The sequence below is a fragment of the Photinus pyralis genome, unplaced genomic scaffold, assembly GCF_008802855.1.
Source record: "Photinus pyralis isolate 1611_PpyrPB1 unplaced genomic scaffold, Ppyr1.3 Ppyr1.4_LG5, whole genome shotgun sequence".
NCBI lineage: Eukaryota > Metazoa > Arthropoda > Insecta > Coleoptera > Lampyridae > Photinus > Photinus pyralis.
This window is the reverse complement of record NW_022170596.1, coordinates 20,037,901-20,053,876: the sequence shown is the minus strand read 5'-3', so window position 1 is coordinate 20,053,876 and position 15,976 is coordinate 20,037,901. Positions and strand designations below refer to the sequence as shown.

General features: G+C 36.6%; 1 protein-coding gene across 1 annotated transcript; it reads left to right on the top strand.

The window, feature by feature from the left end:
* Positions 1-375: 375 nt before the first annotated feature.
* LOC116171096 (dystrophin) lies at positions 376-15,670 on the top strand. The gene is made up of 6 exons (XM_031487763.1): positions 376-831; positions 883-1,227; positions 7,783-8,133; positions 8,184-8,496; positions 8,579-9,039; positions 13,841-15,670. The coding sequence occupies exons 1-6, from the start codon at positions 580-582 to the stop codon at positions 14,990-14,992; spliced, it is 2,874 nt and encodes a 957-aa protein (XP_031343623.1). The 5' UTR covers positions 376-579; the 3' UTR covers positions 14,993-15,670.
* The last annotated feature ends 306 nt before the right edge of the window (positions 15,671-15,976 follow it).

Below are 15,976 nucleotides of genomic sequence, written 5' to 3'. Positions count from 1 at the left end.
CACAGATATACGTTTGCGTATCTGTGGTTTTCGTATTAGCATTAAACAGGTGTGTATAATCAATGATACTATAGTTCCTCTAGATATTATAATTAATTTGATATAAATAAACATTTAAATAAATCACTTAGGTATACCAATTCCCGTTACACTGTTACTGTACTTTTAGTAAAACCAATAGAGCGTTTGTTATTAAAGTGAAGTATTTTCTCGTTTTTTAATCGGAAAAAACGAGAGGTAAATGTTCTAATTATTGAAATAGTTTAATTTCCTGAAGGACAAACCAATTCACATTTAAATAAATAATGCGAGAAGCCCGAGCCGGCTCTGTTAAATTGATGGTGAGTGGTGACATCAGTATAAAAAGTTCCCATTGCAAATTTGTATGCATTACTCATACAAGAAGGATGTATTTATTATACAGGTGCGCGGTCATCAACCCCTGTAACCAAAACATTGATCCATTTTTGCAATGATTCCTGAAACTGAAATAACGCAAAATAAACGAGAAAAATGGACAGCACAATAGAATTAAGAAGTGATTGAAATGTTCAGGGGGTGCACATAAATAATAGAAATATGCAGAGAAAAGAAGAAATTTTTGAACAAAAGCGATTGGAACTGGAATCATGCCTTCAACGAATGGAAGCTCGACTTGCAACCATGGTACCAATAGGGCACACAGCGGACGTTTTGGAAGCACAATTGAGAGAGCAGAAAGCATTACACGCCGAACTTCATCAGTTTAAAGGACAAGTCGAGGCCTTCCAGCAATTAATGCAACGAATCATTACTAGCCGTCAAAATGAAGATACTGGTCGTTTTAAAAAAGTATTTTTCAAAAAGTGTACATGCACTAAATTAACTCGCATTTCATTGCAGGTAGTCGAATATGTAAATCAACATTATTCTCGTATAGATGCCTGTGTTATAAATAGAGGAAAAATGCTTCACTCTGCTTTAAGCTCGTTACAGAACTTGGATCGGTCGCTGGACAATTTCTTGGGGTGGCTTAGCGAAGCGGAGTCCGTCTTAGAAAGTTTAGAATCTGAACCCGAAACGCGTCGGGGTGCTCAACAACTTAAGGAGTTGCAAAATGATATTGAATGTCAGTCGAACACGCACGCGGCATTGCATTCGTCCAGTATGGCATTGCTTGGATCTCTTACTCCAGAAGATGCGTTAATGTTGCAATTGCGTGGCGATGAAATGGAACGAAGGTGGCAGGTAAAATGATTTTTGATCCTTGGTGTGTTAGATTAAATAGATGCGTTCAGTTTGCCTATACATTTGTGTCAACATTTGTCTTAGTGGAACGTTAAGCGAAACATATCATTTGTTAATATAACTAACGGCCAGTTGCACAAAAAAATAATCCAGTATTATTGTTTAATCCGGTATTAAGACATTTGATTGGCTTTATATTGCAGTAGGCAGCCAATCAAATGTCAACATTCTTGTTTATTAAACTCAGATTTGGCAAATAATGTAGGATTTTGATTATAATTCTCTTTCCCGCAACCGGCCGTAATAGTTTCAGTGAACTCTTGACAACGGGTGGCCAGGAGGTCGACCTCGAAGCTCATGGGTGATAAATGAATTAATAAGAAAAAGGTGAACATATATAAAGGTAAATCATATTTTTGACATAAACATGTTTCTGAAAAGATTTGGCAGCATTGATTTGCAAAGAAAAGTTCTCATAGAAAAAATTAAAATTGAAATTGAAAATTGAGACTCAAAATTTTTATTTCTAAAGGCAAAAAAATTTTTTGAGTCTCAATTTTTAATTTTTTCTATATTCAACTCAAAAATATATATGGAGTACTTCATCAAAAAAGTTCCCATCTCTAAAGGAAGGTATAGGTAGCTTTGTAGGTACTTGACATCATTTTTTGGTTCTACCTGTCTTTGCGAGTCTGTATTCTCTACTATGAATCTTTGAGTGAAGGAATTAGGTAGAGGCGCAACCTCCAAAGACAAATCGTTTCACTTTTATCTCTTACTAAGCATTTCCCTTCTCTATCCAACACACTGGAACGCCGACTAGAAACTTGCCGTCGGGATCTGAGATACCATAAGCGCTGTATAAATCTCATATCCTACGCTCGCGACGATTTCTAGTATAGGCGTTGCGCCTCTATCTGGATTTCTTCACTCAACGTATGAATACTGTAAAAACCAAACGTCGTTCCCGTTTAATAGAACATCACAGTTACATCTTACACACCCCTCAATATGAAAATCGTTTGGAGAAGCAGTGCAAAACATCAACCCAAAAATTAACAAAAAATTTTCAAATGTTAATATAGGGACGTTATTATTATTATTGAATTTGAAACCATTGTTTAATAAATACTTTCTTACATCTTATTACCCAGTGTCCAGCTTACAGTCAATCACAAGATTTTTTTATGAACACAAGTAGACCTCACAAGTCAACAGTTTGGGCATCCCTGATATACAAGGTGTATTATTATTATTATTATTCTCAAAGGTGGTCTCCTATTAGGTCCTTGTATCGCGACCTTAAGGTATATTGTACTTTTTATTTTTGATCCTACTACCATAGGATGTCAATATCTTCAAAGAAATCTAAAATCCTCCTGGGAGTAGCGTCTTGTAGCATTCCCTGGTGCATCTTCTCTCCTCAAGAGTCAAGGAACCTATGCCTTGACCTTCACGGTGCTTCCCAGTCACAGTATATGCATGAAGAATTTTTGTAGAGAATTTAATAACCTGTCATATAATGTAATGTTCCATATAAAAAATTATTAATTAGTTAAATTTTTGTTATCTGAAAAATGCGATGTTGTTTTGTTTTAATAATAATAATAATAATATATATTTTATGTTATTTATGAGTTTATGACTATTTTCTGGATCATTTACTAAGAAAGTGTGGTACATATGTTTTTTCAGAACAACGAGTAAGTAACTTTAGCGCATTTTCCATACTTCCCAAAAGTCCGCGCATGGGCAAATTTGATTTTTAGTCAAGGGATAAACACCTGGGGAAGTAATTGTAAAGCAAGTCGTAAGGAAGGACGGATAAGTCCCGGAAAGCCTGGGAAGTAAGGTGAAGTTCGGCTCTTTCACCAAAAGTCACTGTAGGGTCCGTCTGATGATGTCCAATTGCCTAACCTGTGGTCTGGTTGATTCGTTCTCAGCAACATCGTCAGCCACAACCGCGATATTCTCGACTGAACGACCAGTCCGGTGGCGGCCAAGCGCCGGAATGTTTGCCCAGTTGGCGAAATTCAAAATGGCGGACCAAATATGGGGTCGTATTGTGCGAAAAATGGGAATTTTTGAAGAAATCATTTGAAATCTTGTACTAGGGGGGGTTTTGGACTCGCTGATTACAAATCCGCTGTCAGAATTGCAACATTTAAAATGGCGAACCCAATATGGCGTCGTATTATGCCAAAAATTTGCCTTGCTTCTTCTCCACACTTTTATTATAGTACTGACAACGTACGTTTTAGCATTCCTAGGCTGACTGCCCGTAGAAAAATTCGCGTAAACAAATGGACACACTCTTGAACCGTCACGAAGCTAGCAGCAGCAGCCTTTACTCGTCGTTTCCATAGAATAAAATCCTTCTTCATGGAATTTCAAATAAATCGTCAATCACAACAGAATGCACTAAACGTCCCCACTTACGCCGACATGAAACGCACAATTCTTCGTTACACCGTATCTCCTCGTTAATCAGCACAAGATGTGCTTAAGTTTTGTCTGGTCAGCACTCCTTATTGCAAACTAATAAATAAAAACCTTTTATGAAGTACGCAGACGTGTCTTAATTAAGCCATATTATCTAAATTGAACAATTAGAAAGCGATAAAATTTAAACAAAAAAATTACGCACTAGAAAATTTCTAAAAGGGAAAACAAACACTGAATTATTAATTGAAAGGAAACGAACTAACTTTGTGTTTATTTCGTAAATAATCTCCCAGATGTATTTAATAAATTAAAATAATCTCATATACAGGATGTCCTTATTCATCATCATTATTTTTGATGTTTATATACATATACAATATACAGGGTGAGTTTTTTTTCATTTTAAGCATTGGGATCTCGGAAACCATAAGACATACGGATTCGGTTAAATGAGGAAAGAGTTGTCGTTTTAAGAGCTTATTTAAGATATGCTTTTGTTTTTGGAAAAAATCCACAGTTCACTAGATTAGAGCGAAATGGTATTTAGTGATTTTTCATTTAACTGTTGTAGAATCGTTATTATTAGAGATACAACAAAATGACACGAATAAAAGTTTTAGACATTTTAACGCTTAACATGATGAACATACTAATTTATTTTTAGATCTTACAATTTCTGAGTTATAATACAAACTTTAATTTTTTTAAATGGCAGTCATAGTTGGCTTTGACATTTTTAAAAAGGACAAATGTTTCTCTTTATAACGATATAAGGCTTAGCTAAATGTACTTTAATAAATAAACGCCCTGCAGTAATTTTCGTATTATTGAGAGGTAAGTAAACAGAGTTGGCCATGGAAAACAATATTTAGTGAGATAGGTACCTTTCATTTACGACGAAAATTGGACAGGCTAATGATACCTTCATTTTCTACCAAATGAATTTCAAGATATGTAGGATGGGTTAGATTTGGAAACACGACGTAATTTACACTGGTTTCAACACAACGGTGCCCCGCCGCCCAACTAACTTCAAGTTAAATATTATAATAGACAGTAATGAAGAGAACAAAAATGTTTCCCATTGCAAAATCTGTTTTTACTACTCTTAATAATACAAACAGTTCTGTATCATGTTTATTTGTCAAAGTAAGTACAATGAACCTTATATCATTGTAAACAAAAAAAAATGCACTTTTTAAAAATGTCACAGCCAACTATGATTACATTTAAAAAAATGTAAGTTTGCGTTATAACTCGAAATTTATAAAAGAAGAATAAATATTATAGATCGTCTCACGTAAAAAAGGAATCGGGAGAAAGTAGTGTAACCTCCCACTAAGTTTATTGTTCATCTCAATGTCGCTGTGCTTTGAATAAAGATAGGTATAAAACTGCTAATTATTCGGGCCGTTGGAACCACCCTCTAGACTCCCAATGAATGAGCGAAGTGTTTATAACCGCATAGATGTTTATAATTTGAATGGCTTATACAGTTGACCATTCAAATTATAAACATCTATGCGGTTATAAACACTTCGCTCATTCATTGGGAGTCTAGAGGGTGGTTCCAACGGCCCGAATAATTACCAGTTTTATACCTATCTTTATTCAAAGCACAGCGACATTGAGATGAACAATAAACTTAGTGGGAGGTTACACTACTTTCTCCCGATTCCTTTTTTACGTGAGACGATCTTATAATAAATGTATCTTATTAAGCGGAAAAAAATCTACAATTTTTGTTCTTTGCATATTTCTGTATTTCCAATACTAACGATTCTACAACAGTTAAATGAAAAATCACTAAATCTGTTTTTCGCTCATATCTAATAAACTGTGGATTTTTTTTTCAAAAAACAAAAGCATATCTTAAATAAGCTCTTAAAACTACAACTCTTTCCTCATTTAACCGAATCTCTGTCTTACGGTTTGTTCTTGTACAAACCCATGACTTTTTTTGAAAATTTCGATTTAAATTGTCGTCTCTAGATGTGCACATACTCGCGTTCGATGTGACACGATTGATTATTCGAGTTAAACTACCTACAATTTCCGTTGATTTATATATTAATGAGAATGTTTGCTAATATCAATGTTTGAGGCCCCAAAAGAGACCTCACTAAACCTCTGCACTTACTTTATCTCGTAGCTTACGGTTAGTTACTTTTCATCGACTTGATGGCGTCCCTACATGGCCCTGGATTTCTAAAATAGTCGCTATAGTAGTATTCTTAGAATGTATTCTCGTGAACATGATATAAGCGGTTACTATACATAATATTGAAGAAGCAAATCTAAAGTTGATTGATTACGTTTTTTGTATCCGTATAGTGCCAGACGTTAGAATTGCTATATCGCAATATTTTATGAGCCGCGCTATTCACTACCCCTCTTATTTGTTTGTTTGTGTTATTATTTATTACAGATAGACAGAACGCGCCCTTCTGAGCTCAAAAGGCTGCGACCTGAACCTAAATGTGTCCAATATAATTTTATATGTGACAGGATGGTCTATCCGATCGCATATTGAAACTTCCTATACCGCTTCCGGGTTAACCGGAAATCTATGCAACTGCCATATCACACAGAAAAGGCCCACATCAAATTGTTCAATGTTTCGTTTCAAATATTTACTTTTGCGTGATACAACTTCCCCGTGTAATATAACAGACACCACACATCCTGCATGCACACGGCATGCTAGATTTCATAAGTTTTCTAAATATTTAATCGTGAAACTCTTCATTTTTGTGTATACAGTGCTATTTATTAAGAAGTAGACATAGGGATTTACGTGTATTGTTTTTAAATGACAGAATCTTCTGAAGAGCGCCTAATTTTATGCAACCAAAATAATTTCCTAAAACAAATAAAGATCTATCTGTCATATTAATTAATTTGAATATTGTTGCTTTGGCTTTCGTATTTTTATTTTCTTCCGTGTGCGATGTAGTCAACTGAAGAAAAATTGATATTGTCAATTGGTATAGTGCCAGTAACAGTTTAATGAGTGTAAGATATGTCATTTCTGCGAAACCAAAGCAACAATATTCAAATTAATTAATATGATAGACATATCTTTATTTGTTTTCAGCAGTTATTTTGGATGCATTAAATTAGGCGCCCTTCATAAGATTTTGTAATTTAAAAGTAGACGTAGCGAAAAACAATACACGTAAATCCCTATGTCTACTTCTTAATAAATAGCATTATATAAACCATATTCATATTTTATGTTGTACAGAAAATTGATTGCTCTTTTCAGATATCTCAAAAAATTATAGGCATTGCATTCGAAAAACAAAAGGTGCATTGATTTCTGGTTAAACCGAAAGTTTCAATATGCAATCGGATAGATCGTAATGTCATATAAAATTATATTTGACAAATTTTTCATATCTCGCCAAATAAAAGATATATTGAGGTGACCCTTTTATCTCGCACGCGCTCTATACTACAGCCTCCTATTTGTAATATTTTGAGATCACTTGATTGTGACATCAAGTATTGTTCATGTTTTATTCCTGTCAATTACTTTATTTCTTTAGCTTATCAAGATCGGAACAAGGATCACTTAGTCTGCCTTGTTTCCCCTTCCGGTAAGTATTCCCTCTTCTCTTCTCTTTTGAAATTGACTAAAGACTCATATATCTGGTTTACTATTACATTTTTTTGTGCTTTGTTTTTGCTAGTGTATGAAAACCCCCTTATTCAACTCCTACCTCTACTTTGCGTGAGTTTACCGTGTCTTATCTCAAGGTAATTTTGTTACATTTGCTCAAAGTGAACATAACAAATTCTAATACAAAACATTGATCTCAAAGTCAAATACTTTGATCGACATTGCGTTTAATCTTTAATAAACAACCACATTTAACGTTAACAATAATTGAAATGCACATACAGGGTGACCTGTCATTACTGGAGGTGTTGAACAGTGGTTCCACTAAGGTTATTATCTATGAAACTCAGTTTAGATTGAAAATTTAAGAAAATGACGTCATATGCAAAGCCGACATAAATTATGAAGTGAACTGAGCATCTTCTTTAAATGTTAGTATCTTGCATTTTGATCCTGTAAATTATAATTTGCTATCTTTTTGATAGGCTTTGAATGCGCGTACTTTAGATTTGCGTAATCGTTTGGAGCATAACGCAGATTACTGGAACACGTTATTGTTATCTTTGCGAGAACTGACCGAGTGGGTAATTCGTAAGGACACGGAGCTCGGACTGGCCTCGTGTCAGGACGATCACAGAGCATTTCGGCAACAGCTCGAAGACAAACGGCCACTCGTTGAGTCTAGCCTGCGAAACGCCAGGCAGTATGTGTCCGGCGAAACATCGGGCGAATTGGCGCGTAACTTAAGAAGAGAACTGATAAAATTGTCAGACAAATGGAATGCTCTTATCGATAGGTCTGATCAGTTGTCTGCACGTTTTGAGCAAAGTGCGGCCGTAAGTCCCCACTTTACCTTTTCTTTATCAATTCGAATGGACATTTTTAGAAAATGAAACAGCTGGAGGCGAATCTCAAGGAATCTGCTACTGCTGTGGCGAGTCTAGAAAGAATGACACTAACGTGGAGCACCCCGAGAAGCGCCGCGGAAGCCAGAGACTTGTTGTCAAATTTGAGAGTATTGGAACAAAAGTTACCACCACTACAACGTGCCCTGGAAGAAGCTAGGCTACACGCCGCCATGCTTGGTTCACTTCTGCCTACTTCTCAGGCGGCTCAACTCGAAGATTGTACTGCCAGGTGTAGAGCGCTTCAAGCGGCGATACGCGAGAGGCGTGAGCAACTGCAAAGTAGTAGTCAAGGTAAATTGATTACTGTGACTTTATACTGTAAACACAAATGTAATGGTACCAGGTCCCAGGTTGTAAGTGTAGACTTTTTTAGGGGAATTATCACCAGGCCCATCAAGTGTCCAACCGCCATGGGAGCGAGCAACGACGCCTAACAAAGTGCCATATTACATAAATCACAGCTTGGAAACAACACACTGGGATCACCCGCACATGTTGGAATTGGCCGTGTGCCTATTGCAACTGAACGAAGTACGTTTCTCCGCTTATCGAACCGCGTTGAAACTGCGCGCCATACAAAAGAAGCTGTGCTTAGATCTAGTTAATTTATCGGCAGTTTCGGAGGCCTTCGATATCCACGGCTTACGAGGGCAGAACGATAAATTGCTGGACGTTGCCGATATGGTGCTCGTGCTTAGGGCCATATACAGTGGTGCTCTTGCGCAGAATCCGAGTTTAATCGACCTACCGTTATGTGTCGACTTAGCGCTTAATTGGTTACTTAACGTTTATGATAGTCAACGAACTGGCCAGATACGTGTACTTAGTTTTAAGGTGAGTATTGCACGGCGTTTGTAGTGCAGCAAGGAGAGCCCAATTTAAATTTTCGTAAGTGTAATCTGTTTCTTATGGACGATCTCAAGTTGGATTTCTTCATTTTTGATTCATGCTGTTTTTTGGGGTTATTTACATATTTAGGAGGTGGAGTGAAAAAGATATTTATATGGCAAACGGTCACTAAACCACCCACATAAACACCTGTCCAACTAGTGCTACTACGAAAAGTCGCGATACATTTCAAGAAATACACCAGCCTTGTCCACTCCACAATTCCAAAGAATTATTTAACAAAATAGAATAGAATAGAACATGAGAACTATTACCGTGGTCTTAATTTGGGCTTGATTAATCACAAAGTTAATCATTTACAGATGAAACAAAATGTATTCGACAAAAATCAATCAATAAAGCTGAAATAAAAATAGGCACTCAGGGTCAGAGGACAAATACCACGCAACAAGCGATCGATTGAACAAATTAATTAAAAGAAATCTTAATTATCTTAAAGAGTTCATTGCCACACAAAACACCAAGTCATATTGCTTCGAAAACTTCACTTCTATACTTTTGCTTTATACTGGGACGGGACTGATTTTTATGTAATTTTAGACGTAATGGCCCTTTTTTGGTGTCTGAAACATTCACTTTAACAGGTAACTTCATAAACCTTATAGAAAGGCTTTCACTTATGCGATTACTGCAAAAACGAGAAAGATGACTCTTAGAACACTAACTAACCTTCTTCTATAACAAACTTTACTATCAACAAGACTGACTGTCTTTCAAAAACAATCTCAATTACGACAGACTGCCATACACCAAAAATACCCACCAAAAAGCAATGTTTCCTGTCTGCTTCGTCTTTATAAAACGTTCCCTTCTATCACTTTCGATCCTTCTTCTGATCAAATTAATGCGTTGTCGAACGACAAACTCACACCCGTGTTCTCTTTCCGCACACACTTGGTTATCTTGAAACTTAATTCACTTTAACGCAGCGATAAGGACGGAGATAAACTTTTAAATAACACAACGCAATTATTTAAATGTCTCTTCATGTGATTCAACTCTACACTAAAATAAACAAAGCGAATATAATATAAATAAAATCACAGATCACAGATCTAATAATTATGATACAAAATAAATATTGACCACGAATTCGAATAATATGATTTATTTATTTATTTATCGTCTCTTGTTCTGGGCCCTCAACAGACTTGCGCCCAATTACAGAGTAACCCGCATAATGCTTTTTAGAGGTGCCTCTGCATAAGTTGTTCTATGCTACTCCAGTATTTACCTTACGAATTAGGAAAACATAATTCAGAGTAGCCGGTAGAATGCTCGAAACTGATCTAAGGTAATTCCCATCTCTGCCAGATGAAAAATTCACCTCGACCCAGGTTCGACCACCCGACCTCCGGATTTATAGTCCAACGCTCTACCACTGAACCATAAAGCCGATCAAATCTGTGTTCAATCTGAAATAACAACCACCTTTAAACTTGAAAATTGAAATTCACATTATACAGGGTGACTTGGGAAGGCAAAGAAAACGTCCGCACGACATAGTATACTCAACAATAGTTAGGGGTGAATTACTAATAATAATTTGGTTTATTTATTAAATAATTTTTGCATCCGCCAGGAATCGAACCTGGGTCGCCCCGAGCGCCCATTTTCTACTAATCATATTCTACTGACATTTGGCATTATTGTTGGCCACATAGCCCTATTGGCTAAACAGAAAACACCCCTACTCTTTAGTACCCAAATCTCCGTCGCACTAAAGGCAACTTTCGTATTTTGTGCTTAGTTGTTAGTTATGTCATTCAAATAAAAATCAACGAATTGAGGCTGTAGAACACGTAAGGACTAAGAATACATTTTGGATGAGAATGATATTCTTGTAGAAGTAGACCTACGTCTACTTTTAAATGACAAAAACTCTTCTGAAGGGCACCTAATTTGATGCAACCAATATAACTTAAAACAAATAAGATAATAGCCACTTACGCTCCTTAAACTGTTACCGGCACTATACCATCTGACTGTCATATTAACTGACTGTCATATTAATTAATTTGAATATTATTGCTTTGGCTTCCGCACTTTTATTTTCGTTCGTGTGCCATGTATTGAACTGATGAAAAAGTTGATTTCGTCAATTGGCATAGTGCCGGTAACGGTTTAAGGAGCGTAAGTGGCTTATTATCTGTGTAGATCACTTTAAAATTAGTGCTTGTTTAAATGCGATCCACTTAAAACAGCGTAAACAATATGAATCTGAACATGTTAATTTTTGTGGAAGAGAATCCCATAAGAAACTTAAGGGAAATAGCGGCCGAATTTAATATCTCTTTATACAAGCTAAAAGCATACTATTTTTACTGCCGCTTTTATTAAAATCCAAAATGCAGAATGCGTGCGTATGTTATTTTGGTTGCATAAAATTAGGCGCCCTTCAGAAGAGTTTTTGTCATTTTAAAAGTAGACATAGGATATCCCTACGTCTACTTCTCAAAGTGAAAAAAATGTAGTCGGTCGTCAGTGACATGAAGAATAGCAATGGCACAACTATGCCCGGTCCTAAACCCAGATTGGTTTTGTAGGAAAGCGTTGTTAGTATTTAAATATGCGCGTAGCTGTGAATCAATGACTTTCTAGAATTTTTGACATTACTGGGAGAATACTGATGGGACGAAGATCTTTTGTATTCTTTTGGGTTGGATATTTTTGCAATTGGTATGACAAGTGCTTTTTTCCACACAGTTGGAAATGTGTTAGTATTGAGACATTCGTTAATTATATGCGTTAGATAAGGAAGAATTGTAGGACAAAACGATTTCACAATAGTAATGTTTATACCATCCCAACCAGTGCTATTCGTTTTTATCGAGTTAAGCAGCTTCGCAGCCATGTTGGTATCAATCGATGAAAATTCAAAATTTACGTACTTATAATCGGCGCTAAAAAGAGGCTCAATTTTAGATAAATCGCTTTGAACAGCAGGAATACTATTTACAAAGTAATCATTAATTTTGTAGGAAAGGAGGTATGTCGTTTATATATGGAGATATATGGAAATTATTGAATCGCCACTCATTTATCGCATATAGATTCTTATCTGAAGAGCTTTGATTAGCGCAATCCCGCTCCTGCAAGATAGGTAACCCACCTCTGGTTTCGGGGATTCGAGCCTACAGTTGAATGTCGAAGACAATCATGGAATTAGGTGTCGTAGCTCAATTTTGACTACAGTTTTTACCACCTCCGGGACGCGTATTGCCAATGTATTGTACAGCACAGAGCGGTCAATGTTCTGCAGTGCTCAATGCTTTGGCGATGGTATACGCAATAGGTAGTCTGCCAATCCGTCGTTCGCTACAGATCACACTATAATGACGTTACTTAATGTGTACAGTATTTTGTAGTGGATGCGAATGTGTGTCTAAACTCCGTTTCGTTGTCGGCTCCAACCATATATCTCTATCGTTCATTATACATAATGTAAAACTTGTTTAGGCATTAAATCAAAAATATAGTGACCTAACATTTTATTTATTTTTATGATTTTAGTGTTTTAGTCAATTTGTACCTTGATTATTTTTATTTCAGTACATCAAATAATTTAAAAAAAAACTGCTCGAACACGACAATATTTAATTTTAATTTGTTTCATTTTTATTTATTCTAATATACAAATTTACTCTTTTAAAAATAAAATCTAATGTAATTTGGCGTTCATTTTGTGAAATATTTAAACTAATATTATGTTTGCGTTTAACACGCTCCTTACTGGAAGGCCTTCCAGCGTGCACTCTACCACTTGATGGTAAACCTCTAGATTTACGGCGGGATAACGATGTTGGCTGAACTTTAATTTTTCGTTCTTCCGCAAAGACGAGACTTTGTTTCAATAAAACTAATTAGCTGACTGAGCCCGCTAATAGAATGGCGTCACCTCGGGTGATTGCGGTGCTGCAACATATTGTGCATTTCAGAGTAATGTCATTATAATGTGATCTGTAGCGAACGATGAATTGGCAGACTACCTATTGCGTATACCATCGCCAAAGCATTGAGCACTGCAGAAAATGGACCGCTCTGTTCTGTACAATACATTGGCAATACGCCTCCGGGACTGCTTCATTCACGAACTTTGTCAAACGAATCGGTAATTTCCACATATTAAAATGATAGTAAAATGAAAATAAAAATAAAATGATCAAAATTTATATGACTATACCTTCTCGGACAAGACCAAGTAATCAACACATAAACATAAATTAAGCAAATATTACAACAAAAACGTAAACCATTACAAACAAAAGGATAACGGATTACACATGTCATTTTGCATTGCAGTTAAATCAAGTAAATTTCAATAACAAGGATTGAAACACACAAAAATATAAAATGTGGCATACCAAACACAAATATGATATAAAGAAATGCAAAAATTACTACTTGCATTAAATAACAACAAACATTTATGGAGCGACGCGTTCACGACCGCCGTTCAAGACAAGATGCCCAAACCTAACCAACGTTCGTGCTCTCCAGATGGCGCACATCGCTTTCCCCTCCTAAAAATTGAGTGTTGCCAACTCTCAAAAAGTGTGCATCTTCGTAGGTTGTATATACAGGGTGGAACCTCTCAGTCCTAAGTACCTACAATCTACTCCAAAATTTTTTTAAAATACCCCAAATTTAGTCAAAATATACATTGTCCTGGGATCTCCATAACTGCTGGCGTTTGCCAATTGTTCAAGTTTTCTTCTGTTTTCAGGTAGGATTGACGATATTAACAAGAGGCCATTTAGAAGATAAGTATCGTTATGCTTTTCGTTTGATTGCCGATCCGCAACAGCGAGCTGATCAAAGGAAGTTAGGACTGCTACTGCATGATATTTTACAAGTACCAAGGCAGCTAGGAGAAGTGGCAGCTTTTGGTGGTTCAAATATCGAGCCCAGTGTGAGAAGTTGTTTGGGAGATCGCGATGATCTAGAGGCGACTCACTTTCTTGCGTGGTTAAAACAAGAACCGCAATCGCTTGTTTGGTTGCCAGTATTACACCGTCTTGCAGCCGCCGAGTCCGCGAAACACCAAGCTAAATGCAATTCGTGTAAGCAGTACCCTATCATAGGCCTTCGATATCGTTGCTTAAAATGCTTCAACTTCGATATGTGTCAAGTTTGCTTCTTCGCTGGCCGCCTCACAAAAGGTCACAAACTCTCCCACCCTATGCACGAGTATTGCGCTGCCACTACCTCTGTTGAAGATGTTCGCGATTTCACCAAAGCCTTGCGAAATAAATTTAAAAGTAAACGATATTTTTTAAAACATCCGAGAATGGGTTACCTTCCTGTTCGGTCCGTTCTAGAGGGCGATGAATTGGAAAGTCCCATTGCTTCTCCTCAGCATAGCGATATGCACTCTCGTTTGGAAATTTATGCAAACCGACTCGCTGAAGTGGAATTACGAGCTGCCTCTCCGGAAGATGAACATCAGTTAATAGCGGATTACTGTCAGTCATTGGAAGGGGCACCTGCCAGTCCAGGTCAGCTTATGTTGGTAATCGACGAAGAACAACGTGCCGAATTACAAGATATGATATGCGAGTTGGAAGCAGAAAATACTGCTCTACGACAGGAATATGAGCAGCTGCAACGAGGTAGCGTTCCTCACCCTCCGCCTGCACAGCATGACGTCCTGGCAGAAGCTCGACTGTTGCGGCAACACAAAGGTCGTCTGGAAGCTCGCATGCAAATATTAGAAGATCACAACAGGCAGCTAGAAGCGCAGCTTCAACGACTAAGGCAACTTTTGGACGAGCCGCCTACAGCTACACTGCAAACGCGTTCAGTTACTGCGTCACAGTTAAATCAAGACACCCCTGGGCGAGTCTCCCAACCTCCTCCACCCACTGATCATCGCTAAAGATTGGTCTAGCTTAATGTACCTAAAGTATTATTTGTACATTTCGGCGTAATTGCGATAGTTCTGCGACTAACTCTTCCCTAACGTATCAGCTTCATTGTACCAATTATGCCTTGCAATGTGCATATAGTACTAGAAATCATATCATTGTAACGAGTAAGTATTATTGATTTGTATCTACCTATTGTTAAATTTTGCTGGTTGTACATTTTGTGAAAATGGAAAAAATATTTATTTCTTTAAATTCACAATGGTAAGGTTGTTGAAAATGACAATCGAAAGAGACAAAAAACATATACAAACTTGAAATCTTTTCCAAAAAAACAATATGTTTTAGTTTAGCTTCCAGACCAAAACACATATCTTGTCAAAAAGTGTGTAACATATCAGAATGTGGCAACCTGTCAAATGTGTTTTACTTATCACCGAAATCCATTGTGAATTTGTGCTGTTAGAAACGTATAATTAATCCTTGACTGTTGAAATGTAATATAATTTTCGATCGTGTTTATGATCGAAGAGTATAAACTGATGTGGAACCACAATCATTTATCTTGTAGTATTGTTGTACCTTTTTAATATTTATAAGTACTTTTACCAGTAGTGAAACTGATCTGCCGTATACAAACAAAGAATTTATGCTCTCCTTTTCAGTTCACATTAAATTGCTGAAGTGTTCTTTCATTGTGTTATTGATAACCCAAATTATTTTCAGCACAATTTCTTCGGATTTTTCGTTCGAATGCTTTCCACGATATGGTATTGATGCAACCTTCTCATGTACTAGGTGTTGAATAACTATTTGTCTTTCTTTTCTTTTACTTCATCCAAAATGAATTTTATTTTTAATCCAAACGATTCGGTTATGTGTCAATTGATGCTGAAACCGTGATGTACCTAATTTTGGATAGTACCTATGTATACCGCGCAGGCAGGCGGTTTTTGCTAATGCTAATTGTGACGTTTCCTTACATAAGGTAGGTG

Bases quoted from the DNA above. Each gene is read 5' to 3' on its own strand.
- LOC116171096 (XM_031487763.1), top strand. From the start codon at position 580: ATGCAGAGAAAAGAAGAAATTTTTGAACAAAAGCGATTGGAACTGGAA. The intron at 832-882 runs GTATTTTTCAAA...ATTTCATTGCAG, and splicing joins ATACTGGTCGTTTTAAAAAA to GTAGTCGAATATGTAAATCA. The intron at 1,228-7,782 runs GTAAAATGATTT...TCTTTTTGATAG, and splicing joins AAATGGAACGAAGGTGGCAG to GCTTTGAATGCGCGTACTTT.